The 27,476-nt window shown below is 34.2% G+C and overlaps 2 protein-coding genes across 6 annotated transcripts in view; both read right to left on the bottom strand.

Moving 5' to 3' along the window:
* Window positions 1-23,841, bottom strand: part of LOC128167081 (tubulin-specific chaperone D-like) — a 37,581-nt gene extending 13,740 nt beyond the window's left edge. The window contains exons 1-33 of one of the 2 annotated variants that reach the window (XR_008241213.1): window positions 23,657-23,841; window positions 21,978-22,028; window positions 21,346-21,443; window positions 21,147-21,248; window positions 20,893-21,039; window positions 20,273-20,411; window positions 20,063-20,158; window positions 18,665-18,797; window positions 18,199-18,335; window positions 17,926-17,986; window positions 17,729-17,835; window positions 17,289-17,351; window positions 16,876-17,032; window positions 16,670-16,757; window positions 16,497-16,582; window positions 16,339-16,419; window positions 16,147-16,220; window positions 15,827-15,944; window positions 15,676-15,736; window positions 14,965-15,082; window positions 14,619-14,674; window positions 14,383-14,464; window positions 14,156-14,210; window positions 13,906-14,061; window positions 13,054-13,188; window positions 12,642-12,725; window positions 11,316-11,417; window positions 10,973-11,026; window positions 10,690-10,828; window positions 8,739-8,860; window positions 8,326-8,403; window positions 7,935-8,024; window positions 136-803 (exon numbers count right to left, since the gene is read on the bottom strand). Coding sequence is in view for 1 of the 2 variants with exons in the window: in XM_052832599.1 (XP_052688559.1) it covers window positions 7,935-8,024; window positions 8,326-8,403; window positions 8,739-8,860; window positions 10,690-10,828; window positions 10,973-11,026; window positions 11,316-11,417; window positions 12,642-12,725; window positions 13,054-13,188; window positions 13,906-14,061; window positions 14,156-14,210; window positions 14,383-14,464; window positions 14,619-14,674; window positions 14,965-15,082; window positions 15,676-15,736; window positions 15,827-15,944; window positions 16,147-16,220; window positions 16,339-16,419; window positions 16,497-16,582; window positions 16,670-16,757; window positions 16,876-17,032; window positions 17,289-17,351; window positions 17,729-17,835; window positions 17,926-17,986; window positions 18,199-18,335; window positions 18,665-18,797; window positions 20,063-20,158; window positions 20,273-20,411; window positions 20,893-21,039; window positions 21,147-21,248; window positions 21,346-21,443; window positions 21,978-22,028; window positions 23,657-23,813 (3,227 nt within the window). In the remaining variant the exon portion in view is untranslated. The remainder of the gene's footprint in view (window positions 1-135; window positions 804-7,934; window positions 8,025-8,325; window positions 8,404-8,738; window positions 8,861-10,689; window positions 10,829-10,972; window positions 11,027-11,315; window positions 11,418-12,641; window positions 12,726-13,053; window positions 13,189-13,905; window positions 14,062-14,155; window positions 14,211-14,382; window positions 14,465-14,618; window positions 14,675-14,964; window positions 15,083-15,675; window positions 15,737-15,826; window positions 15,945-16,146; window positions 16,221-16,338; window positions 16,420-16,496; window positions 16,583-16,669; window positions 16,758-16,875; window positions 17,033-17,288; window positions 17,352-17,728; window positions 17,836-17,925; window positions 17,987-18,198; window positions 18,336-18,664; window positions 18,798-20,062; window positions 20,159-20,272; window positions 20,412-20,892; window positions 21,040-21,146; window positions 21,249-21,345; window positions 21,444-21,977; window positions 22,029-23,656) is intronic. The other variant, XM_052832599.1, reaches the window with a different exon arrangement.
* Window positions 23,842-24,295: 454 nt separating this feature from the next.
* LOC128167082 (mitochondrial Rho GTPase 1-like) overlaps window positions 24,296-27,476 on the bottom strand; it is a 10,147-nt gene continuing 6,966 nt past the window's right edge. For 2 of the 4 annotated variants that reach the window (XM_052832600.1, XM_052832603.1), the window contains 2 exons: window positions 25,822-25,833; window positions 24,296-25,326 (listed from right to left, as the gene is read on the bottom strand). In XM_052832600.1, coding sequence (XP_052688560.1) covers window positions 25,200-25,326; window positions 25,822-25,833 — 139 coding nt within the window. In that variant the 3' untranslated portion in view covers window positions 24,296-25,199. The remainder of the gene's footprint in view (window positions 25,327-25,821; window positions 25,834-27,476) is intronic. The other 2 variants (XM_052832604.1, XM_052832601.1) reach the window with 1 other exon arrangement.

The following is a 27,476-nucleotide window of genomic DNA, read 5'->3' as shown; positions in this document are numbered from 1 at the left end:
ATCTATATTTAGACTACTACTTTGATTAGATATGAGATATTTTCTTAGGATTCATCAGATATAAAGCCTGATTGTTTTTTGCTGCATAAAATAATTATAATATGAAGTAACTCCAGCACATCAGAAGATGTATACCTGGTATAAGATACCCTCAGATGGTCTTCTGCCGAAGTTCCAACAAACATTCTTGAGAGTTGACTGAGATCTTTAAGAAAGTCAAGATATGGAAATATTGTATTGCTTAGCATTTCCACTGCTTTATCTATCATTATAAGAATGAATAAATGCATCAACTCTTAAATACAAATGCATCAGTTTGCAACTCTGCAGATATTTGGCATTACAGTAATCATGCTTCAGTAATTCTGCATGTGGTAAAAGCCAGGAGGAATGATAGTGCTTGGTCATGATAAATCATGGAGGACTCCTCTATATCATGCATTACACAGCAAGATGTATGTTTACTAAGAAAAGATTACAAGATTGAACTGTTCAGGAGAATGTCAACCTTTCTCTGAGGACCCCAGCCTTGCTTTGGTGGATTAATTATACAGCATCCGGAGTCATTACCGCATGGCAAGTCGTAGATTACAATGAACATGACAGACAACCAGATTTCTGAGCAGTGACCCCGTTTCCTTGGAAGTATATGTCTTCTGTCCTCGTTTGTCTTCTGGTTCAGTCCAAGGCAAAGTCGCTGAGTGGGGTCACACTGCTTCTCCACAATAGTCTGTGACCCCCATCCCACAGCAGATTTAATTTCGACAGCATAAATTACTGCTACAATTAACATACATCATTGTCTGTAAAGAGAAGTCAGGGGTAAACCGTCTGTTCAGTGCTCTGTGACATTCAGATTGATATATAAAGAAATCAGTTAATACAAACACACCAATAAATTAGTGCCACCATGAGGTGGGTAAACCTACTAATTTCATCCACACTAAGACCATGACAAAACTGCATTCCTGTCCTCCATCTTCATCAGTATTTTAGGTGGACCAACTGAATCAATATGCTCTGAACAAGGGTTTTACACAGAGAGGTTGTTACTAAGACCTGAACCTTTTATCCATAGAAATAATATAAATTTACTGCACACCCTCTACCAACAGGTACTGCGAAGTTTTTTTCAACCTTGACCTTCAATTCCCAATGATGGACACTGAACAGGTGAAATTGAACCAAACTTGGTCAATTTTAAGTAATTTAATTTGTTGCAGACAAATGAAAATGGATGGACAGATGAGGGTTGATGAAAACAGACTTAAAGTTGTTTCAGAAAGCTGCTCATTTTCAACAAATTTGAATTTCAACTATTATGTATTATATGTTATTGCTTGATTGAAATTTGGTCCTGCTTCCATTGGAAATGAATATCAACATCTGCCTGGTGAGTGGTAGAATTTTAGCAGTAGATAGGCAATGTTTGCCAGCAGTCATCAAACCAAATAAACATGTTTTACATGAATCTTATATGAATATTTCCTCATGGTGAATATTTTGCTAATATCTATTTCAGAGGTTCATTCAAACAATAATACAATTCTAGAAGTGACAGGAGAGCTATTAGGCTCCTTTTGCCCCTGGCATATATTTACACATTAATTCTATTTTAATTACTCTTGACAGGAGGGCTGACAAATCTGTTTTTGTGTAAGATGACAAGAGATTTGTAATTCTACATTCTGTTTAATTCAATAATTCATTAATTTCATATTCACAGGTTTTTTTTTTATTTTACTTCTTTCTACATGCCTCACACATCCTGATATACAACAGGTATGCTACCGGTCGTTTTCCTAGAAAAAAGTCACCTAATAAAACATCCTTACTGTGGCTACTGGACCACTGTCTACAATGATAAATCGATGTTGAGAATTGAGATTGCATGCTTTGTTTCTGTGAAAAGTATATGAGTATTTGTTACTTATCACTTCACCCTGAGAACTGGAGGAAATGAGATCCCTTGTTATATACATGTAGTAAAACAGGAAGATGCAAAGTATAGCTAGACTATGGCATTAACAATTCCTCACTTTAGAAAACTTGACGTACATAAATTCATTTTAAATTGCTAATTTTTAAGAACTAAAAATGCCACAAGCAGGTAAAACACCTGGATCTATTTTAAAGCCAATTGGCAGGTTTTTTATTGGGATATTATTGGGAAAAAAAACAAGGAAGATTGAAAAGGAAAAGAAAAGATTGTAGGAGAGAATCTCTGTGTACATGGTGGTAATTGATGAGATTTTCCCTTGCTTATTCTGCCTTCATTTATGAAACTTATCAATGTCACTTGTATTTTCAAAAATACATCTGGCTGTCAGTAGTTTGACTTAGCAAGGTAAGCTTTATGAAGATGAATAGTGAGAGTTATTACAAAACACAAGAACCGACGTTTAAGGACAGCTCGACACTTTCATGTCACTACCATTAAAATTTAATTGTGATAATATATCATCTAAAATATAGCAAGAAATCAACAGCTGTTGATTCTGCATAAGAATATCAATTAAAGAATCCTATGCAAACAACACAGTTCTCCATATTTCTGACAGACTTCATATCATAAAAAACAAGATGCCCATGGGCCATTTTACCTACCTGAGCAATAATTTCCAAACTTTATTCAAATATATACCTTAATATCTTTTACTATGTAAATCAAATTTGGAACCCCTCCTAATTGTGGGCTTCTTTGAACAACAGAGATTATGGTGTTGTTTTTTATATTTTTCTTTATCGTATCTTGCCAAATACAATACACAGTTATGTGTAAGATGTGAAAAATGTAGTTTAGGTGTATACTACGCACCAAGACTTTTGACCAAACTGTCATAATATGCATTGAAGAGTCTGCAAGGAAATTTTAAAATACTGAAAATTTCACATTCAAGATAATGTTTTTGATGCAGATTTTTAAAAAAATTGGACACTCTGCAGGGTGCCACGATGTTTTGATTATTTCTTTGCCCAAAGGTGATGTCCGAGACAATCCGCGTGAATTAAAGCCAAGTGCATATGTGTAAAACAAAGCTTTGATAGGGCTGCAGAGGCGTTAAAAAATAAAGGTGAAAAGAATCCTCAATGAGTTGTTTATTTAAATAAATAGTTCTTAATTATGTGTCTTTTTTAAAAATGCTGATAATTTTTTAAAAGAATGATGAGGTAGGCCAACTCAGGCCCAGAACCAGGATCTATTGCACAGATCTATTTAAAATAAAATCTGTAGTGGCGGCGTACACGGAGATGGTGAATACACAGCTCTAATTGATGAATAACCAGGATCTATTGCACAGATCTATTAATAAAATCTGTAGTGGCGGCATACACGGAGATGGTGAATACACAGCTCTAATTGATGAATAACCAGGATCTATTGCACAGATCTATTAATAACATCTGTAGTAGCGGCGTACACGGAGATGGTGAATACACAGCTCTAATTGATGAATAAACAGTTTAAAACAGTTTTAAATGGCCATTTGAATACAATTTATCTATCAACAAATTAAGAGCACAAAATTTTCTGCTAACTACGCTCCAACAATAATTCCAATTGTTTTAAAAAAACAAAGTAGCATTTTTTTTTCAGTATAAAGGCTACAAATACTTAATAAATTATGATAGCCAACACTTTACTTGTTAAAAATTTTTTTTAAGTTCCATTGTGGTGTAAAATAAGCATCCTTTTCTCAAACAGAAATATCTTTTTTAAAAAGTTTTTAAAAAGTATCATATTTGGCAAAATATGTTCACTTGTATCCATACATGTTAACTCTACCGATTTACGCGGAAGTCTACCGCTTTTTAGCTCTGTCTCCCACCAACCGCTTTTATTAAAAAATCTACCGCTTTTCTTCAAAATACGTTCCTTGTCTTGATAGATTGCCATTTTGGAAGCCATTGTGGTCAAAAAATCTCGTTGGGTTTGAAATTAGCGCTTGACATTGAATCGGAGGCACACAAACGCTTTTTCAAGCCAGTGGAATGATAAGTTTTCAAGCATGTGTTTTACATTGAACAATGAAAGAAGCCACTTCCGGTGATAACATTAGTTACAAGACATGTCGATGTCGTCCTTGCCAAGATAAAAGAAGCTTTACAGTTCCACATGTGGCTTTAACGATGACTAAATATATCTTTTCACTTGGCCATAACAGAAAACTTGACTTGCAGTTTATTGCAATGCTGCATGATTTGTGATAAGCATGTAAACATCATTTTGATATTGAAAAAGAATATATGATTTCCGACAAGTTCTTACTTTTCTTATATGTTGAATTTTGGCAACTTAACCTATTTTTTCTGAACCAAGGCAATTGTTAAAGTCTCTGCACTCAAATATTTTTTCCTCTAAAAATAAATAGCTTTAATACGGTAATCAATATGATGGTAAATGCATGCAAACATTTTTATTGCATATGTTGATATTACTAAATTTCAAAAGTCTTATATTTTAGTTGATATCGCTAATTACTAATCAGAAATCCTTACTACATTTGTAGTACATCAAAATCTATGCAGTGAAATATACGCGAAAAAGACCGCGCGCAATGCTACCGCTTTTCAGTTCAAAAACCTTTGATTCAGGTGAGCCAAAAAAGGTAGCACTCTAAGCTTTAGAGTTACCACCTCAGCAGAGTTGCTGACAAGGTAAATCTATGCAATCTTACAGACCAAGCAATTCAGCTTCATAAGGTTTTGACTTTAGAATTCAAATTCTTATCCTGTAAGAGAATCTAATTAGAATTGAGTGTTAAATTTGTTTGCACTTGATGAATTATCCAGAATAAGACCACAATATCAATTTATTGTTAAGAGGCCCATCACTGGCCTAACTGATAGTTCATAAATATGCATGTAGTTAAAATAGATCATTCAAGTGGTTTATGCATATAAACAGAAAATTTAATTTTAACAGACAAAAAGTGAAGATAATACGGTTGTGTAATTGTAAGCTCTTGTGACTTATCAGCAAAACAGAGTTTTAAGAGAGATTGGACTTCTAACAGAGTAAATCATTGAATCTCTGAACTCTAAGAGAGTGTAGAGAAGAGAGATACTGTGGAATCATTAAATTTCATGGGGGCCAATTTTCGAGGATTGCTTAAATTTTACAGGTTCATGGGGACGTATTTCGTGTATTCTCTAAAACTAACAAAGGAAATATGCCTTTATTACCTTAATTTATTAATTCATGGAGGATGTTAATTTGTGGATGAGAGGTACCCACGAATTCCATGAAAATTGAGCTACCACGAAATCTCATGATTCCACAGGTATTAGATTTATGCTTTACCACTAGAACATGAGTTTTTTCAGAGTCATGAGAGTAGACACACTACACAAGGCTAACGACTAAACCACAGAGTAATATCGTATTATGGTTTTTTTCTGTGTTGTTTTTTAAAAAATCCACAGAAATTAAAGTAGCAAAATATTCTTGAGTTATTCACTAAATGCAATGCTAACTGTGATACTGGTTGCATTCTCTAATGTGGTCAGTATGTTACTCAGTTGTCTGTATGCTGTAATTACCCCAAATAAACTTGTATTATCATTACAGTTTACTATCATTTGGGTAGAACAGTTTGTACAATTCACACTTACTATATATGACACCACAGACTAATATTCTACTGAATATACATGTATCACTCAAAAAGTAACAAATGATCAAACATTATTTATTTTAAGGTTACACATATTAATCAGCATGTGTAGATAATGTATTCCAAGTGATTGTATAAACTCATTTGCAAATCTCTTTCAAAACAACATCAGTCTTTAATGATAATAGCCTAATTAGAGGATTATTCTTAGATAAATAATCACAAAAGAAAGGTGTCGGTCAAGTATTTCCAATAATGATCGCCCTAATTGAATAATGTCGAACGTTTCAGTCAGTCAAATATAAATACGCAATTTGATTACAGGTCACATAATGTTAAAAGATTTTATTTTATCATCATTTATAAATTTCGTGCACATTTCTGAGCTACATAACTCTGATATACAATTAGAGACAAATGCATCCTTTACCAGAAATTGTTAGATAAAAATTGACCACACAACAATTACTGCGACTAGAGTCAACAGGAGGCTGATTATGTAATAGAGAATTATCAATGAGAACCACACCCTCATTACACACAGTGAGAACCACACCCTCATTACACACAGTGAGAACCACACCCTCATTACACAGTGTCCACGGCTATACCCCAGCGGAGTCCCGAAACACACATGAAAGAGGGAATCAATAATTGATACAATGTACAATAAGTACTATGTTAATTTATTGAAATTTTCTGTGGTCTAATAGAGTAGAAAAAATTGGAAACACAGAATATAATTCGAAACCTTTCAAGGTATAAACTGCACAAATTTTGAGTCGTAGAAAATACCCATCATATGGTAATAAAGTGTTGTGACTTTCACTTTGACGCCAGCTAAACTGATCTATCATCAAAATTCAAAAGTCATTAGAGTTTAAACAGAATACCAAGGTTGGACTTACACTTCAACGCTAGCGATCAGCTTATGGGGTCTACAGAATACAGAGGTTGGACTTACACCTCAATGCTAGCGATCAGCTTATGGGGATCTACAGAATACAGAGGTTGGACTTACACCTCAATGCTAGTGATCAGCTTATGGGGTCTACAGAATACAGAGGTTGGACTTACACTTCAACGCTAGCGATCAGCTTATGGGGTCTACAGAATACAGAGGTTGGACTTACACTTCAACGCTAGCGATCAGCTTATGGGGTCTACAGAATACAGAGGTTGGACTTACACTTCAACGCTAGCGATCAGCTTATGGGGTCTACAGAATACAGAGGTTGGACTTACACTTCAACGCTAGCGATCAGCTTATGGGGTCTACAGAATACAGAGGTTGGACTTACACTTCAACGCTAGCGATCAGCTTATGGGGTCTACAGAATACAGAGGTTGGACTTACACTTCAAAGCTAGCGATCAGCTTATGGGGATCTACAGAATACAGAGGTTGGACTTACACTTCAACGCTAGCGATCAGCTTATGGGGATCTACAGAATACAGAGGTTGGACTTACACTTCAACGCTAGTGATCAGCTTATGGGGTCTACAGAATACAGAGGTTGGACTTACACTTCAACGCTAGCGATCAGCTTATGGGGATCTACAGAATACAGAGGTTGGACTTACACTTCAACGCTAGCGATCAGCTTATGGGGATCTACAGAATACAGAGGTTGGACTTACACTTCAACGCTAGCGATCAGCTTATGGGGTCTACAGAATACAGAGGTTGGACTTACACTTCAACGCTAGTGATCAGCTTATGGGGATCTACAGAATACAGAGGTTGGACTTACACTTCAACGCTAGTGATCAGCTTATGGGGTCTACAGAATACAGAGGTTGGACTTACACTTCAACGCTAGCGATCAGCTTATGGGGTCTACAGAATACAGAGGTTGGACTTACACTTCAACGCTAGCGATCAGCTTATGGGGATCTACAGAATACAGAGGTTGGACTTACACTTCAACGCTAGTGATCAGCTTATGGGGTCTACAGAATACAGAGGTTGGACTTACACTTCAACGCTAGCGATCAGCTTATGGGGTCTACAGAATACAGAGGTTGGACTTACACTTCAACGCTAGCGATCAGCTTATGGGGATCTACAGAATACAGAGGTTGGACTTACACTTCAACGCTAGCGATCAGCTTATGGGGTCTACAGAATACAGAGGTTGGACTTACACTTCAACGCTAGCGATCAGCTTATGGGGTCTACAGAATACAGAGGTTGGACTTACACTTCAACGCTAGCGATCAGCTTATGGGGTCTACAGAATACAGAGGTTGGACTTACACTTCAACGCTAGCGATCAGCTTATGGGGTCTACAGAATACAGAGGTTGGACTTACACTTCAACGCTAGCGATCAGCTTATGGGGATCTCCACTGCGTGTCACTTCAGTCTTCACTATATCTATCACAGACAAGGGAAACTGGTGTCTGGAAAAAAAATGAAAATTACAGTTCTTTTTCGACAGATTTTTATCCAAAAATGAATCTTTATCATAATTCACAAATTATTTCTTAGTAGACACCTTCACTTTAATCAATCTTATGGGTATAAATTATCTTAAAATTTTTAATCAAGAACTAAATTTAGTTCTTGATAACAAAAACTTGTTAAAACTACATGTTTATTCATTAATAATAAATTTTTGTAAAGAGGAGTATAATTTTTTCAGGCTTTCAAAATGTATTTCCGTAACAAAGACAATACACTCTGTATCTGTGTATCACTTACTGGTTCACACCAGAGAACACATCAAAACAACCTTTCGACAAAAGCTGGTCCAGCATCTTCAGCATAGGAAAGGACACCCTACAGGCGAAAACAAAACTTTGTTCATCATTCCCAGGATTCAATGCAGTCAATCATTCACAACAGTCAAAAATATTTCATGTCAATAAGGTATTTTTGGGGGTTAGATTTTAATTAATTTTACATTTTTTTAGGTAAATGTACTAATTAAGAATAAGATGAAATTATTTTGACATAAAAAATAATGATTACTATGTTTTACATGAATTATGTAAACACATACACACACACACACATATATGTGCATGTACTAGCTCATGATATTTGGTCTATATAACAGAGTTATGAATGGTCTTAATCCATATACAGACACTTCAATAATGTTGAACACACACCTGTCAACTTTCTGGTAATCTTTAAATATCTGTAACAACACCTCTCCAAAGTGAGTCATCTTTGTTAAGTCCTTACTTATAGACCTTAGGTAAACATGTAGAGAAGAACTGGAGTGAATCACCTGTAATATCAAATATGATATAGGATCACACCTGTATATAACCTTATCAAATATGGATAAGTTCAGGATAATACATGTACCTGTAAAAATTAACAATGTTTGGATGAACACCTGTAAAAACATGAATCATCAACAGTTAACATATTTCATTAACTATCTATATTACCAGGAACAGGGATACTACAAAACTTATGCAAAGTAATGAGATATGCACTGGATATTCAACTCCAACATCCTGTGATGTCACCTGATGTCATAAATGATATCTCTTGAGATACAGTAAGTAATACAATGTCATATATGATATTTTCTGAGACACAGTACGTTAAACAAAGTCATATTTGATATCTCATAAGACAGAGTAAGTTGAACAATGTCATATATGATATCTCATGAGATACAGTAAGTAACACAATGTCATATATGATATCTCATGAGATACAGTAAGTAACACAATGTCATATATGATATCTCAGGAGATACAGTAAGTTGAACAACGTTATATATGATATCTCATGAGATACATTTAGTTGAACAATGTCATAGATGATATCTCAAGAGATTCAGTAAGTAACACAATGCCATATATGATATCTCATGAGTTAAAGTAAGTTGAACAATGTCATATGATATCTCATGAGATACAGTAGTAACAAAATGCCATATATGATATCTCATGAGATACAGTAAGTATCACAATGCCATATATGATATCTCATGAGTTAAAGTAAGTTGAACAATGTCATATGATATCTCATGAGATACAGTAGTAACACAATGTCATATATGATATCTCATGCGATAAAGTAAGTAACACAATGCCATATATGATATCTCATGAGATACATTTAAGTTGAACAATGTCATATATGATATCTCATGAGATACATTTAAGTTGAACAATGTCATATATGATATCTCATGAGATACATTAAGTTGAACAATGTCATATATGATATCTCATGAGATACATTTAGTTGAACAATGTCATATTTGATATCTCATGAGATACATTAAGTTGAACAATGTCATATTTGATATCTCATGAGATACATTAAGTTGAACAATGTCATATATGATATCTCATGAGATACATTAAGTTGAACAATGTCATATTTGATATCTCATGAGATACATTAAGTTGAACAATGTCATATATGATATCTCATGAGATACAGTAAGTAACACAATGCCATATATGATATCTCATGAGATACATTTAAGTTGAACAATGTCATATATGATATCTCATGAGATACATTAAGTTGAACAATGTCATATATGATATCTCATGTGATACATTAAGTTGAACAATGTCCTATTTGATATCTCATGAGATACATTAAGTTGAACAATGTCTTATATGATATCTCATGAGATACAGTAAGTTGAACAATGTCTTATATGATATCTCATGAGATACATTAGGTTGAACAATGTCATATTTGATATCTCATGAGATACATTAAGTTGAACACTGTCATATTTGATATCTCATGAGATACATTAAGTTGAACAATGTCATATATGATATCTCATGAGATACAGTTAGTTGAACAATGTCTTATATGATATCTCATGAGATACATTAAGTTGAACAATGTCATATATGATATCTCATTAGATACAGTTAGTTGAACAATGTCTTATATGATATCTCGTGAGATACAGTCAGTTACACATATCCAGTGTAGAACAAAGGTGCTGCTGTCAATTTAATTACAAATAACACAAGGTGAAGGTTGAATTATATTCCCCCCCCCCCCCCCCCCCCCCCCCCCCCCCATGGATTCATTACTGATTAGCCCCTCTCTCCCTTGGTTACTGACCAGTGACTCTGTGAGTCCTCCCACGCTGACAGTGAGCCCCAGTAACACGTTATACATGTACGTCTCCAGTCCCAGCAGCTGGGTGAATCGACAGAACGTGTCCGACGGAGCGCCCCAATTAATGTCTCCTAGCTCAGATCTGTGGAAAAAACAAATGTTTAATCTTTTAAATTTTCTAAAAAATCTAAAAAAAAAAAAAAAATTTTTAACAATTGTCATTTTAGACTACTTTTTAAAAGAAATGAATATGTTATATAAATTTCATTTAATAACTGGAGCTTACTTAGGAAATATTTGGTGTAGTTCTTCTCTGTGGGGAATATGAGGTATTTCAGGTCTGAAAAAAATTAATAATGAAAATGTACATGTATATAGATCAAAAACAATAGTTAGGGCCTTTTGAATGTTGATTGCTTATGTGCATTTTAAAGTCATACAATGTCTAGTTCTATGAACCTTCTTAAGAGTGGAAAAATTCTTGTTTGAGAGGGACATAGAAATATTGTGTTCATCTGACTGTTTGTTTATAATCATTGTAACTTTCAGTGGATTAAGATAAACTCATTTCTTCCAGAATATTGTAACTTCTCAATATATTTTTTGCCTCCTCCATGGACAATACTTACTCATGAGACAGGAACACCGAGAAGATCTGTCCGGCGTGAGATCGCGTCCTGTCAATCTTCTCACAGCACTGCTGGACCAGACACTGCATGGCTCTCGTACATCTACCCAGAAATAAAAACCGAAAGCACAGTGTGAATTGTACGGTATATACTTGCTTATAATTTGGTATTTTGGGAGTAGAAATCTGAATAAAAAATAGGGGTCCGACTTATAGGCGTGACATACAATCAGATAATTTTTCCACTGAGTAAAACTTCGTTTTTGGGTGCCATTCTGCTTGCAACTTTAGACTTGCAATCCCTATATACTTGACATGTTTATTTCTAATTACCGGTACTTAAAATATAAACACATTAATACATACATTGAAAGTTTCAACTGTATTTCTTGAACAAGGTTTATTTGATACTATTTTTTATTTAAGCCAGCAATTATTTACGCCTGAGGTGATAATAGCTGTAGGTATAACTGTATTTAAAACAACACAAGCTAGCACTGAGTTTAAGAGGCTAATTACCAACCCTAATCAGTCAGTAGAGGATAAAATCACTGTCATTTTATTTCCAGTAGCATTTAAAATAGTTTTTGAGCTATAATCAAGTTGTAATGAGCATTTAAAAAATATAATGGCGTCCAAAATCTAAAGTTACAAACTTCAAGAAAGATAACTCTGTTAACAGAAAACTATTAAAAAACATGGCGTCTAAAATCGATCTAGTGGGATTACAGAACAGCAATTTGAGCTATATTGGTGGCTGTAGGTGGCATGTCACCTAAAACAACACAAGCTAACACACCACTTTTAAAAGGGGCTATACCATCTTAATCAGTCATCAGGGGATCAACATCACTATCATTTTAACTGAACACAATTCTTTTAAAATGAATTACATAGGAAACGATAACAGAGGGGTCAAACACCAATATTTTTTTTTATCTAGAATATAGTCATTCTTGATAACATGTGCATATTTGATTGACAATCTGTAGACTGCTTATCCAGAAATAATTACCCGACTTATAAGAGGGTCAATGGCAAAATCTTGTAAATAAACCTGAAAAACCAACTTATATGCGAACATTACTTATAGGCGAGTATATACGGTACATCAGCCCGGAAATAAAATCCCCAAAAGTCCAGCGTGGAATACCCCATTTACCAAGAAATAAAACCCAAATAAAACAAACTAAGATTAATATTCTTGTTACATCACAGTGTGCATTAATCCTCTTTATTTCTTATCTTTTTAATAAAAACTTATGAACAATGTCTAGACCTTTTTCTCATAATGACTGATCTGTCATCCGATGACAGACTGACTTACATATCCGCTGTAAACAATTCCGGCTTGTTGTTGACCAGAAGTGATGTCACTTCCTGTAGCCCAGTCATGCTTGCCTCTCGCACCCTGTAAAATAATTCAATTTTTTGTATTCATTCACAAAGAAGTTTTTTAGTTCTACATGGAGAAACACTTGGGAAAACTTACTGTATTACTGTAAACCAAAATATTAGTGCCTGCTTTAATTAGCAATCAACAAGAGATTACATTTTTGTAACGACTAGTTTTCATGGTTGAACCTCTGTAATTAATGTTTAACAAATACAAACAGCATGTAGAAACTGGAGAAATATTTAGGCATCAAAATTTCTAATAAACCTCACAATATTTTCCCGCATACATATGAAAAAATATTTACAGTAATTTACAGCAATTTGAGTGGAAGAGAACCTACCAAGCTCCGACGTCGCCTCGACTGTCCAAAGTGTAGTCTGTCATGGCCCTCAGCAGGGCGTTATAGACAGCAGGGACATTGTCGGCACACAGGCTCCCCTGGGGCGAGTTTCCCACCCCAACCGCAGTACATATACTGGAAACAAACAGATTCAGTAGAGGTTGATGTTGCAGTGCTCTTGTTTAGCGCTGACTGTAGCTCCATGAGAAATTCAGGTTGATGGACTGTGAAGGTACTGTTCCATTCATCCAAAAGCTGTATATTAATTGCGCACAAAAGTTGAGCATGGTTTTGGACTTATGTTACTAAATTATGAATAAATTCTGTAAATATTTTCATACCAAAAACTTCCTGAGCAAATAGGTTAATAAGTCCAAAACTGTGTACGTCAACTTTTTGTGCACAATAAATATACATTTTTTTATGGATGAAAGTGTAGCTTTACAGTCCATCCAATCAAATTTCCCATGGAGCTACAGTTCTGCACCTAATTGAATATGTGTATTATTTAAATACTTGCATAATGAGAATAAATTAATCAAAGACAAAATTATGTCACTCAATGTTATGCTATGCTTTCCAAGTTATAATAATGCGTCTTTTTGCTACTATTTTTGCTTTACACATACTGTAAATTTAATTAATTTGATAATTATCATATCTTATCACCTTTTATACAGCTTCTTGTCTGCTTACTGATGAATTAACTAATATCCAATTAAAATATTAAATACATGTAGATGCTTAGGTCCAAAAATGAATGAAATGTATGAGTGTACCTTGAGAAATTCAATAGAAACACCCAAGTAAACATGCACCCTGAACTCTTGATGGCCTTGCTGACACACTTACTTAGTGATGGCCTTAATGGCGTCTCTCCTGGCCTCCACCCATTTCTTTTCCTTCTCTTTGATTTCAGCAGCTTCAAACAAACTTGTGAAGACAACCTCTAGCTGTCCTTGGAGAAAGAACTTGGGTAAAGCCCCAAGAGCTAGGGAAAAGCCCTTCCTGCAAAAGGAGAACACATGAATTACGATGAAGTAAACTGACATATAGTCTCCTGAGTGTTTTACTGATGCTGTGTTTGCCTGACTATCAGTACCTGGTAGTTTCCATGTTACTCTTCAGCTCCTGGGTGTACTTCCTGACCACCCATTCTGTAACACAAAAAATAATCAGATATGTTTCTTGTAGAAGTCAGAGATCAATCTATCAACATTAGCCTTATTCAGTTTTTGGGTTACCAGAGTATCTAACTGAAAATACTTCCAAATCTTGTATTTTCTGCCATTGAGATTAATTATAATAATGTCAATATGCAATGATGACCTTGCTTGTCTTTCTTTGGGGATCCATCACCCTCCATAAAATACTCTCTGTAGAATGCAGGAATGGCTTGGGCTGCTGCTATCTACAATGAACAGGTGTTTATATGATATGGGATGTCTAGGAATCATAATCAATACTCTATAAATTTTACCACCATATAAATGCAAGTGGATGGAACATACATAGACATGTATATGCATATCTTATAAAATTAGATTTTATATCATTAATATTACCTGAACATCTTGTTCAACATGTTGTAAACATCCACTAATCAAATCCTGCCAAAGATCTAAAATAGAACATAGCTGGTATACCAAAATCAGTGGAACCATGAATGAATAGGGCATAAAAGTACTGGTATAGTGTTTTGCTGTGTATTTCATTTTTGTATTTTTTGTGATAAGCAATTTCTATTCAATCAAATAAATCTCAAAATGTCAAGCACATAAAATATACAATGCACTTGGAAATAGACAAAATCAAATTTAAGCTAACTTGTTGAAAAATCAGTTTCCTTCAAACATCATATGTTGTGAATATAAGTTGACTGTTATTTCACTCATTCTAAAAGACACTCACCCAGGACGGGATCCCCGTGGAAAGGTAACTTGGCCAGGGACAGCTTCTCTATCAGACAAGTCATGGCCTTCCTCATCAGGTCCCCGCCCCAGCCACGGAAAAGGTTGGCAGTGTTTAACTGTTAAAAGAATCAAATCACAACAGACATTAAAATTAAAAAAGAAACTATATCTTTGTAGTCATGCTCATATTAGGTCATGTGACTTCTACCAAAACAATGAAACTAATTACTGGATACGAAAGAAGCAAATACAAATGTACATTCAAATGCATTTTCTGTTTGATAATGAGTGAAATTGATAAAATGGTGTAACTATGAATTACAGATACATGCATACATTTAACACAGATGTTAATATAATTTTCCATTAGATTTGGTAAAGAGGCAACATTTACAAATAATAGGGTAATGTGTTCTCATGTTGTCTGCCAGTTCTTGCAACTGAGCGTCTATCTAAAATTAACCTTCATTAATGTAAATGATCCTAATCCCAGTCCTACCACACAAGAAATAATCTTCTTTCAGTGTGAAAATTCTAACAGTATTCAAATATAAAGGAAGACCAAATGAGAAAAAAACCTTTTTTTGTCAGAAATGAATGAGTCTTAATCATATGTATGGTGTTCAAGTTCATTTCATTATTTTCTTTTTTACAAACAACTTATTCTACTTGTATAAGAAAATCTTCCATTCCTATATTTGTATTTTACCAGTTTAATGATATTTTTCATTCCTTCTATGACTTCTTCACTTAAAACATCTGTGATAGACCTGAAATACAATATAATAGATTTTAACAACAAACCACACAAAATGCTCAAATAAAGCCAATAAATCTAATAATAAGATTAAAGACCTTACTTATTTTTGTCTTCTGCTACTTTAGCTAGAGCATGAGTGATTTCTGCGACAGCCAGTATGGCACCGTGCCTAGCAAACAGATCCATTCCTGTTGTCAAGGGGATCAGTCTTGGTAACACTGCAGTGAGAGACAACTTCTAATTTGATTTTATTCCTTTAGAATACCAGTTTGTGACTTTTCAGTTCCCATCTTCACTTCCATTTTTATCAGACATTCAACTTGAGTACATTGTATTACACAGGTGACTTCAGCTATAATGTTCATTTATTATTTATAATTACCTGTAATATTTACAAGAAAAATACAACCATGATCATACCTTGCTCAGCCATAAGCTCTGGAGCTTTAGGGGTAAGGTTATGAAGTCCTCGGGCTGAGAGTTCTCTCATAGAGCTGTAATTGAAAGGAAGTACTTGTTATGTATGTTTCCATTTCTTACATACCAGTTTTAGATTATTGACATTTGCTTTATCTTGAAAAAAGAGAGAGAGAAAGAGAGAGAGATTCTTACCTGTCCCAGTGGCTAACCTTTACATCAGCCAGGTGATTAATTAGCGCCACAGTGTACTCTGGGAACTGAGCTATGTAAACACTGCAAGAAAGAAATATTAAATCATTATCTATTGTGTGAGGCTCAAACTGAAGATTTTTAGCAGGAACTGTATATACCTCAAGTCCAGGAAGCAATGAGACCTGTTCCCTACTGCAAAATAGTCAGCGTGTGTCAGGATGTCAATGCCATGGGGGAAAATTCCCTGTATGAAGAGGGGAAAACGTCAAATCATTCATAAATGATAGATATAAATCAAAATTATTCTGAGCCTTCTCCCTGACTTACTGACCTGTCGCCCCACATTCTCCTGAAAGGCAGCAGCTGCCGCCCGCCGAACGTTGACCTCTCGGTCAAATATTGACACCTTCACCAAGGCACTGGAATAAGGAATAAAATACAGTTCAAAATTTACAGCCATTAAGGCAACCAAATAAGTACCTGATCCTCAAGTCTTGTTTAATCAAATTGCATGCGTCAATCTAGATGAAATCATACTTTGCGATGTCTTTCACATATTTGGCCATGTCTCCAGGATTGTAGGCCCTAGCAAATGCCCAGCTGACATAACAGGCTGCATCCCGCACATTGGCTCCAACAGAGAAATCACCTCTTCTCTCATCATACTCCAGCGACTTCAACATGACAGGTACCACTGAAGGCACAACAGTAAGAAAATTCACTCAAAAACTAATGCCAAAAGAGCTCATTTTAATGCTAGAAATTTTAATATCGAATTTGAATTGAAGGTTAGGAAGTACCAGGTACTCTTTTTAGATTTTAAAGTCTATTGGTATCAGTTCTTGATTCTTAGAGTGAATATAATGTAATATAAATCAGTAAGTTTATTTCTTCAATACACAAATATGTAAGCAATTAGCAGGCATACATGGCTAGATCTAAATACTGACCATCAGGGAGCCTCTGAGGGAGCAACAAGCCACGCCTACCCAGCTCTGCCAGCGTCAGGCAACCTGAAAAAATAGTGTCCAGGTCAGTCTTTCTCGGAGGAAAGTGTTTTTAATAAACTTAATGAATAAACTTAGATTGAAAATAAAATGATGGTTCAAAAAGTAAACTTTATCTATAACCAAAGAAAGACAAAGTGCATCTTTCTCAACAAAGTGGTACAGTAATTTAGCTGGGGCTAAAACCCACAACAGTGACAGTTAACATTTATTGAAAAATATTCTAACGGTGCTTTATAAAAGTACACATGTACCAGTAACAATGATGTCATTTTCAGAGACCTGAAACAATATATCTCTTTATTTGGGAAGAAGAAACAAGAGTGATGGAATTTTTCTTACACTAGGAATAGTGTGAGTTTCTACACTTTACAACAACTTACCCCCATGCCAGGCCCCCTCTGTCTCTAGTAGAGTAAATAATTGTAGGACTGATCCCACCACTTCATCTGCTAGCTCCATTGGAAGACGACCTGTGACTCTGCCAATCCTAAAATAATCCAAAAACACTCATAGATAGAGATCCAATGTTTATCATACAGATCCATAAAAAAAGAAACAACTTTTATAAATGATTTACCCCTTTGCAGCAGACCATCTGACAATGGTATCTTTGTCCTTGAGTCCACCGAGGAGGTACTCTGTGAATAAGACACTAAATATTGACCAAAAGCAAAGCACACCCTTTGACAATAAATCAATTTCAAAAAAAAATATCTGCTTTCAATCCTTATACCAGATTAATCAAAGCATCTCACATGATGTACTAACCCTATATGACTTCCTCCATCATGTAAACCTGGTGTAACATGCAATGTACGGTACAATTTCACATAACACGTGATATACTGACCTATGACATCCTCCAGCTCCTCTGGAAGGTCATATTCCTCCTCCTCTTCCTCCACAGCTTGTGTTTGATTCACGGTCGGCTGAACATTCCCTCTCTTCAGCAGATTGTCTAATAGTGAACGGTTTCCCCGCTGGTATCTGTCACACAGAATACCGGGTAATAAGTCTAGTTAAGTTGGTGGTAGTCACACAATATTGTCTTTATATGTACACTAATGCAAATATTTATGCTATAAAGTACATGTGTTAAATCATTTTATTTCCTGTAATTAATATTTGTTAGAGTGCCTGTTTTTAAAAATTTGGGAAATTCCTTTGAACAATACAACATGTGCCTGTACTTATTACCTCATTGCAAAAAACTTGATTTGTACATATATTTTTGAAATACTTTCAAAACTCTTTTACTGCACATGCATTTTCAGGTCATTTTGTAATTAAAATGATATTTAAAGATGACCACATACCTCCATGCAGCTACCCTGGCCTTCAGAAAAGTCAGACCAAGCCTCTGGATGACCTTGACTGCAGCTTTTCTCAAAAGCGTGTTGTTGTTTTTATTCAACTCCAATTTCTCTACGACTTGAAGAACTGGTGCAGCTATATAAATGGTACAATATAGATAATAACTAGAAAACTGACCTGTCAGGAAGGGCCCCGCTATGACAATTAATATAGAGAAGTGAAAAAAACTTTGAATTCCATCCTCTTTATATTAACAATGATGAAAAATAAATGCCCGGCAGAAGATGAAAAGAATTGGAATATATAGGATCTCGTGATTTGTAGTTGGATATGATTTTCATCCAACAATTAAAGTGTTTTTTTCTTGAGCCTTAGTGAGGGGATAAAACACACAAGTTGGATAAAAATCATATTATACTACAAATCATGAGATTTCTATTTATCCCATGTTTTATACACCGCAAGCAATGTTTACACTGTTTATAAAACTCTACATTATTTTACTTCATTATGCCTAGGCAAATCCCATTGTAAAGTCACAACTGTGGGATATCAAAAAAATATCCAATGAGTCATATCCACAGGATAAAGTGGGTTAACATGGGATGAAATAAAATTTGTTAGAAAAAACAAAGAATTGATACCAATGCAATGATACCTAGGCTTTGCCTCTATTCAATAAAATTATTATAAATCATTGTGTACGGTATTTTAACCAAAATAAAATATGAATATTATATTTTAAATCCATATTTCAAAGAATGTACACAATACTACACATCATTCAAAATTGACCTTAACTTCAAAACAAAGTTCATTTGCAGACACAGGCAGTGCAGTTATTAATCTCAATGTGACAGATAAAGATAAAGCTTAGGATTTTCTTCCTGTGGAAGGTTAATTAATCCCAAAGGACAAATATTGCACAGCCTTCCATGTATACAATGGTAACATTCTCAGCAGTTATCTCTCTTTGCCCATTCATTCTCAGCAGTTATCTCTCTTTGCCCATTCTTCTTATGCATAGTTAGGAATCTACCCCACCACCCCAGCTCCAAACCAGAAGACATAGAGAACCAAACTTAGCATCAAAATATGTATTTCTGCCTACTGAACTACCATACCAAATTTGAACTTGATTGGGCAGCCATAAAAAAAGTTATTAGAAAAAAACAGGAAATTTGTGGACGGAAGAGTGACAGACGGACGGACAGAAGGACGGACGGACGGACAGAGTGATTACTATAGGGCACCCGCAAATCCTTGCGGGGCCCTAATTATGCCTCTAATATTTCTAAATTTGTAATGAAATATTATCAAAGACAAAAAATAAACAATTACTGAAAAAGTACAGGTAAAAATAGGTAAAGTGATAGTCAGATTTGAATGTCTGCTCTTACCAAACTCCAGAAGATCTTCTCTTTTTCCATTTTTGAACAGAAGAGCTAGCATTGTTAACACCCCACTGACTTGGTTGTTTCCAACAATTGTGTCCACTACAATGTGAGCATAGAGAAGATGAGTATAAGTAAGAGGTAGATCCTTCATCCTCTGTCATGCAAACATATTATCCTAACGGACCCTGAACCAGTTTAGATCGTTATACATACTGTTAGCATTGTGGAGGACTTGCAGAGACCAGTCTAAGAACTCTGGGAGTTTTTCTTTTCGGACATCGGGACGAGTGCAGAATTTGGCTGCAAGGAAAGCTGCAGCATCGCGACATTTGTCATTGACTGTAAGGTAGGTCTGTAAGAGAGTTTGTATAAATTTAAATTTAAGCGGGTACTTAATACCACGATTCCAATGTTTTGTATCAAATCGTGAGAATATAAAATCCCAAGGACCATTTTTTGTTATAATTTCCTATAGAACAAAACTGTCTGAAAAATAAAAGCCTGATTTTAAAATTCGCGAGGGTTGCTTTTCGCGGTTTTACGCGGATATTAATTCCTCGCATTTAATTAGGAATCTACAGTATAAGGTGATGGAGCATACATATATGCAGTGAGAGTCACTAGTCAAAACTAAAAGGGAGGTTTGTTGGAACAGAATCAAGTTGAATATTTGAAAACATTTATTAACAATCCAACCTCAAAAGACCTATGTAAATTCTAAACACTTAACAACAGTAACATCAATTTATTTCCGACAAACAACAATGCAAAATTTTTTAAAGAAATCAATCATTACACTGATGGAGTTTGTTGAAGTGCCTGACTTGTCTTACCCGTGCAATGTTCAGGATTCTATCCATGACGGGCTGTTTCTTCTCTCCCCCTGAGGAGGGAATATTGCTGTCCAGTCTGACCATGTCAAAGGGGATCATACACACGACCGAGACCCACAGAATCAGCATGTAGCGAGTCTCCCAGGTCTACAATCACAGTCAATCACCATTAACCACAAACTGTCCCACAATGCCTTAGCTTGCAAACTTTATGAATAAAGTAACACTGGTAATACTGGAAGAAGACAATGTACCTGGAAATCCTGTGGTTCCTGCTGGCTAATGGCTGACAACACTGGCTCGACATCTGCTACTTCATGTGGAAACTGACGTATCACAATTTTAAACCCTCTCATCTATGTAAATAAATCCAGAAAATTTTGTACCGTAATTCAAAAAATTATAAAGAAAGTTTCCATGGTTATTGCATGAATGGATCACGTGACAACTGACCTTGGTTATGAGATACAAGTATTTGTAAGCTTCCTGTTTCAGTGCTGGTGGATGGCTGGGATTTCTTACAATATCAATTATCTGCATCACAAGGGACTCTGTAATATTTTGTTTTAAGTATATTAGAACAGAAATTTGAATTTCATTGTAACATGACAGTTCAAAGCAGACTTTTAAATTCAGGAGGTTGAAATACTTCTCTTTAAAAAGTTCTTGAATAAGTAGAAAGCATGATAAAATACATTCCATGAGCAATTCTTGTACATTATTTCTTATAATACATTAAAGAAACAAAATACTATTCCAAAGACTGGTATGTCTTGGAACTTAGAAAAGATACTGAAAATCAATTTTCCTACCCTGGAAATAATGTGTAATTTCATTTCAAGAATTCTCACCAATAAAATTTTATATATGAAAGTTAAACCTCTGAAAAAGTGATTTGAAAAAATGTATTGAGTAAATGTTTCATAAAATAAGGCATTGTAAAATATGAGTGAGACTCAATGATCAGGAAACTGAAAATATGAAGAGAAGCCTGTTATCATCACAGATCTACAATAGAGATCATGGATAAACATCCTGCTATAAACACAGTACTTATATGTTGATCGAGTTTTATGGATACTTACCCAGGTGTGGATCTATAAGGTGTGGCTGCTCCTGATACTCATCAATGATAACTATATAGAATACACAAATAATACTTTATATAATAATTTACCTAGGATAGGCTATTCTGGTATACGGCTACTATATGCTTCCATACTGTAGTATTAAATAAAAAGTAGTTCTTCTTTATGTTTTTAAATATTTTTCATTAATATATTCCTATGTTGAACTTTGAGCATCTCCTATCGCCAATACTTATTAAACATTTGTAACATTGTAGTTCTTGAAAATAAGTTATTATCACCTTAATTTGCACCCATGGTGGTAAAATGATTGTTACTGGATCACAATTTGAACAAACTTAATTCACATTATGATAGGCCTACATTAAAAAAAAATCTTAACAGTAAATATTGGCATCTCTGTTGCACTTGTTCTTCACATAAACTTTTTTCAGTTCTAAAAAATAACTCCCCTTAATGCAAACATCATAATTATTTGAGCAAATGTAAAAAGGTGCTTTGGGCCGAGTTTGGTTGAAATGTTAGTAATCATAGAACCATTTTAACAAGTGCTTGGACTTTGGGTAGTTGTGTCTAACAACAATGTGACGTAGGCCTGTCTATTTCTTTGCTGGCCACTCAGCCATGACTCTTTGAAATCAACAAGATTTGTCTGGCTTTTGAGCTATGACTATGCAATCGGTGCACATTTCGCTTGAAACCGCGTCATTTTTAACTTGTTTTGACGCAAGAAATAGATAGCTACATCCTACTGAAAGTCCAAGGTCTTGTTAAAATGGTTCTAATTCTGTAGAAGTTCAAACTTTATTCAATATATGACTTTGGGCACCATACAAAGTCTGCTGATAAAGCCAACTCTCTCAGGCATGTAAAGAGCTTCAAACTAGGACAAATTGCTATAAATTACTTGTTATTATTGAAAGAAGATAAATTCATGCAAAATTTGAACTTGATTAGTCAATTGCTATTGAAATTTGGACGTTATAATTAATCTGTATTTGTTTTTTATTTGTATATGTTTTTATTTTCTTAATAGGTATGAAACTTGTACAGAGATAGAGAGAACTCCGTTAGTTTCAAATGTAACGGGGCAAGTAAACCTAAACTTGGATTTTACCTGCACTAATCAAACAGAGAAAAAAATAGAGCTGGTCAATTAAAATTGGTCAGGTATCTTGACAGAATGTATGTGCTAAACCCATTTGAGTACCCCTTTGATACTGTCACTGGGACTCTGCACATCAATACTGATGCCTTGATTTTGGGATTTCATAAATTATAATGAATTCAAAGTTGGTTATGCATATTGTAGAACCATTTTAACAAGAGCTTGGACTTTGAATAGTTAGTGTCAAACAGTGATGTGACCTAGACTGTCTATTTCATTATAGGCCACTCAGCCATTGCTCTTTAAAATAAACAGGATTTGTCTGGCTTTTGAGTTAACACTACGCAATCTGTGTAAACTGCGTCATTAACGTCATTTTTAACTTATGCAAGAAATAGATAGTTACATCCTACTGAAAGTCCAAAGTCTTGTTAAAATGGTTCTATTTCTCTTAGCATGTGTTTGCTAACACTCTCAATATGTAATGTCAATGCTCTTGTCAATAAATTAAGATGAGAAAATTCTGGACGAATAAACAAATACTGAGTCATCGCTGTGAATACATTACATGTGAATCTTTCACAGGACGCCTCCCTCGCAACCTGGTCATTGTAGGTATTTTTCAGGGATGCAATCAGACTTTTTACTTCTTGTAGATCCTTAAACTCTTCCAGTACATGCCCTTTTCCTTGTTCCTCCTCCATCGCGTCCATGGAGGCAGTCATTTTGGAAATTAGTTAATTCGTACGATAACAATTTCGAGTTGCTTATTCTTATTACGTCACTTCGAAATATAATTGTTGTAATAGTTTTAAATTATGAATTATTTGAAAAAAGTCATTGTCTTTTAATTATCACAGGGTTTGCATAATAGCAAAATATTACTTAAGTTTTAATAATTTCAAAAATATATATATATATTTTATTTTTTTTATAATTTTATGAAGTAGAGACCTGTTTAATGCATCTAGTTATCTCAAATTACTTAATTTTTATTTCAAATGATTTGTTTAAAAAAAATTACTAAAGGTACAACTGCTGACCTTTTAAACCTTCCATATGAAATCACTGCTAACATCATTACAAAGCACATCATCCTCTCTCTCTTTTAATTTCGAAATTCTTAATTCATACAAATTCATTCAACAATTTCATGTACCTTTATTTGTCATTATAAAATGTTGTTTAAATAAAAACAAAACAAATATTATCAATATCACGAGTCGTCTTTATTCAAAGGCAGTATACATACCTTTCCTATGTAAATGTAAGAGCATTCATACACAAAGTACAACTTCTGTAACCCAATTAATTGATGACATCATCAATTAAATGCTTTTTAATGAGTAAAATTCTAAAGAAATAATTAAAGTCACCTGCACTTTTTTTTTCAAAAACTCATTTAAATCATTCTGCATTTTATATCAATTAATTTTCCCCTATCTCCTTTATTCAAATTATTTGATAATAAATAACAATCTAAAACATTGCCTTTTATTGCATTTTGTCTTCTATTCAAGGTTATACGTCTTGAAATACCTCATTAAAAATGACAAATATGGCTGATAGATGCTAAACGAAAGCCAGTTTCTATGGAAACTGAGTAAACAAAAAATGAGTCAAAATACATGTGAATTCCTAGTAAAATCCACCGAAAAGTGTTCAGCTACAAAAACACTGGTCATTTTAAGTTGCAGAGCCATGAAACTTTTAAAGTTAACTCCATAGGTTTGACAGATCATGATCTGATATCACAATACACATACACATGTACTGATTATTACACGAATAAATCAATCACAAGATTTCATTCAAACTTACAATGAGTACACAACAATAAAACACAAGACCCCCACACAACCTAATAGTCTCACTAACAGAAGTATAGGGGTAGAAGTCTGTCCAGAGAAGACTTAAGAAGAACACTGGGTGTAGTGAGATATTTCCATTCCCTATTTTTGCCAATCATCACACAGTGTTGCCAGGGTGTATAAGACTTACTTTACCAGTCCAACAGTTTACCACACAAGTGGCTTCTGTTGCTGCACATTCTGATTATCACCAGCAAATGCTAACATTGTATATTAAAATTAGTAGAAGTATGTCTGGTATTATCTTGAGGAACTGGAGGAGCTTGACATTCGATAAACGATAAAGCCTACTCCGGCTAAGGCAGCAGCTAATAGCCCGATCTTCAGATATATCTTATCATCCCGGGATATAATGTCTCTCACATGCCTAAAACAGAAAAATCAACACTAAAACAAAGCTGATGAAATTCTATCACAGCTAAAAACCGAATTTTGCACAATATTTTACACTTTACATGTATAAAATAAAGTTTAAGCTATTCCCAATTACAAAATCTTTATTACAGAGCAAATTAATTTTCATTTACTGAAACTATATAAAAGACTTTCGAGAAAAGCAATAAAAAGATCACCATGAATATCTAGAAATTTAGTGGTATAGATCTGTTAATGAGTACATAAAGAGAGAAACAGGTGTAGTTTTCACTTCACAAAAATATTTATTCGAGAAAAACACAATAATCTAAAACACGTCGAAGGTTTATCGTACACACACAAATTTGTCTTTAAGAATTTTGGAGATAATCAAACATGCTAGCACTATAACAGTCAATTGAAAACATGATCTACTGTGATCTTGAGAAAGTAAAATCTATCTGTTAGTCAGTTTGGATTAATTGAAGGTGAACTTGACTCTACTTACTGAGCGCCAGATCTGTGTTACAAAGCAGATATTACATGGTAGGACAGCAAATTTATTGTAAAAGGCAATTTCAAAAACAAGTTTACATTTTTGTACTAATCTGAATAAAATAATGTTTTTGATTCACTTCATGGGTAAACAAATAGTTTAATGAGCAATCTACTGAAACCAGATCTCTACGGGATCTTATTTAATCATACTGACTTTAATACAAAATTACAGGGTATGTTGACTTATCTTATTTTGGCCAAAATAACAAAATGGTTAATCTTAACTCTTATATTCTTAAAAATTAAATAGTTCCAAATTTATATGATTTTTTAATGGATTTATATCATGTCCATATCATCTAACATTTTTATGGTTCACACTAAGATTTGTGTTGTTATATACATTATACAATGTGCTGTTTGACTACCAGTAATTAAAATATTTCCATATAATCAATCTAACTACATCAGTGATATGAATTTCTGGGTAAATTGTCTCATGAAATAGAACTAAGACAAATTCATTTATATAATTATTCATCGATCATTGTTTAAGCCAAATAATTACTGCTCTAAGAATTCTACAGCATTTCTCTCTAATTCAACAAAATATTCTACAGTAAAACTCATTTAGTACGAACATGGATATAACAAATTCTCAGATATAGTGAAGTTTTTTTGAGTCTTCAGTAAAATTTTTAACAAATCTTGCAAAATTTTATGGCTATAACAAATTCAGATATCACAAATTTACAGATATAGCGAACTGATTTTGAGTCCCGTAGAGGTGAATAATAATGAAATTTAACACTTTGATAACAAATTTCTTTACAGTTTAAAAATGTTTGCACTACCATTTAACATAATAGTTTGAATTAATTTATTTTCATAAAAATTTTTCGACTAACAATTTGATCATTAAAGGTATCAAAGTAATGTATTTTTATTCAAAGCCTCAATTAGCAAAAATTATAGTCTGGTGAAAGAAAACATGTATATTGTGAACTCGCAATAGTGATTATTACGAATTTGTCATACGGATTTATAATGAAGTAAATCCATTGGTCCCTAGGACTTCGCTACAACTGAGTTTTACACTACTGACTTGCTTGTCAAAAATATTTAAGTTTCAAAGCTTTATAAATTACTAACTCACATATGTTCTTGCACGAAATGAAAACAACATATAACTAATATGACACAAAGACACACAAAACAAGAGGCCCAGGGGCCACATCGCTCACCTGAGCAAAAATTGCCTTAATTCTGATCAAATTAGCATTACAGTATCAAAATATCTTGACAACTGAGTACAGTAGATCTTGCTAAAAAAAATTGAAAATCTGCCAATTTTTATCAACCTCTTATTTTTTGGTAAATACCAAGCCCCTTTTGTTGTTGTACCTGTAAGAAGATTTGTCTCTATTCCTATATACCCCCCTCTCCCCCCATTTTATGGCCCCATTTTTCTCCAGGGAATCATGGTTTCATCAGACTTAAATCTGCATAACCTTTGCTTTCACACTAAGTACTGAGTTTTGAACCGAACACTTTCCCAAAATAGTTTTAAAGATTTTCTCTTCATATTCCTATGTAAAAATTCAAACCGCCATCACGGTCCCGCCCTACCACTAGGGACTGTGATTTTGCAAACTTGAATTTACA

Source organism: Crassostrea angulata, chromosome 10, assembly GCF_025612915.1.
Source record: "Crassostrea angulata isolate pt1a10 chromosome 10, ASM2561291v2, whole genome shotgun sequence".
Lineage (NCBI taxonomy): Eukaryota > Metazoa > Mollusca > Bivalvia > Ostreida > Ostreidae > Magallana > Magallana angulata.
The sequence above is the reverse complement of the archived record's forward strand: the minus strand, read 5'-3'. Positions and strand labels throughout refer to the sequence as shown.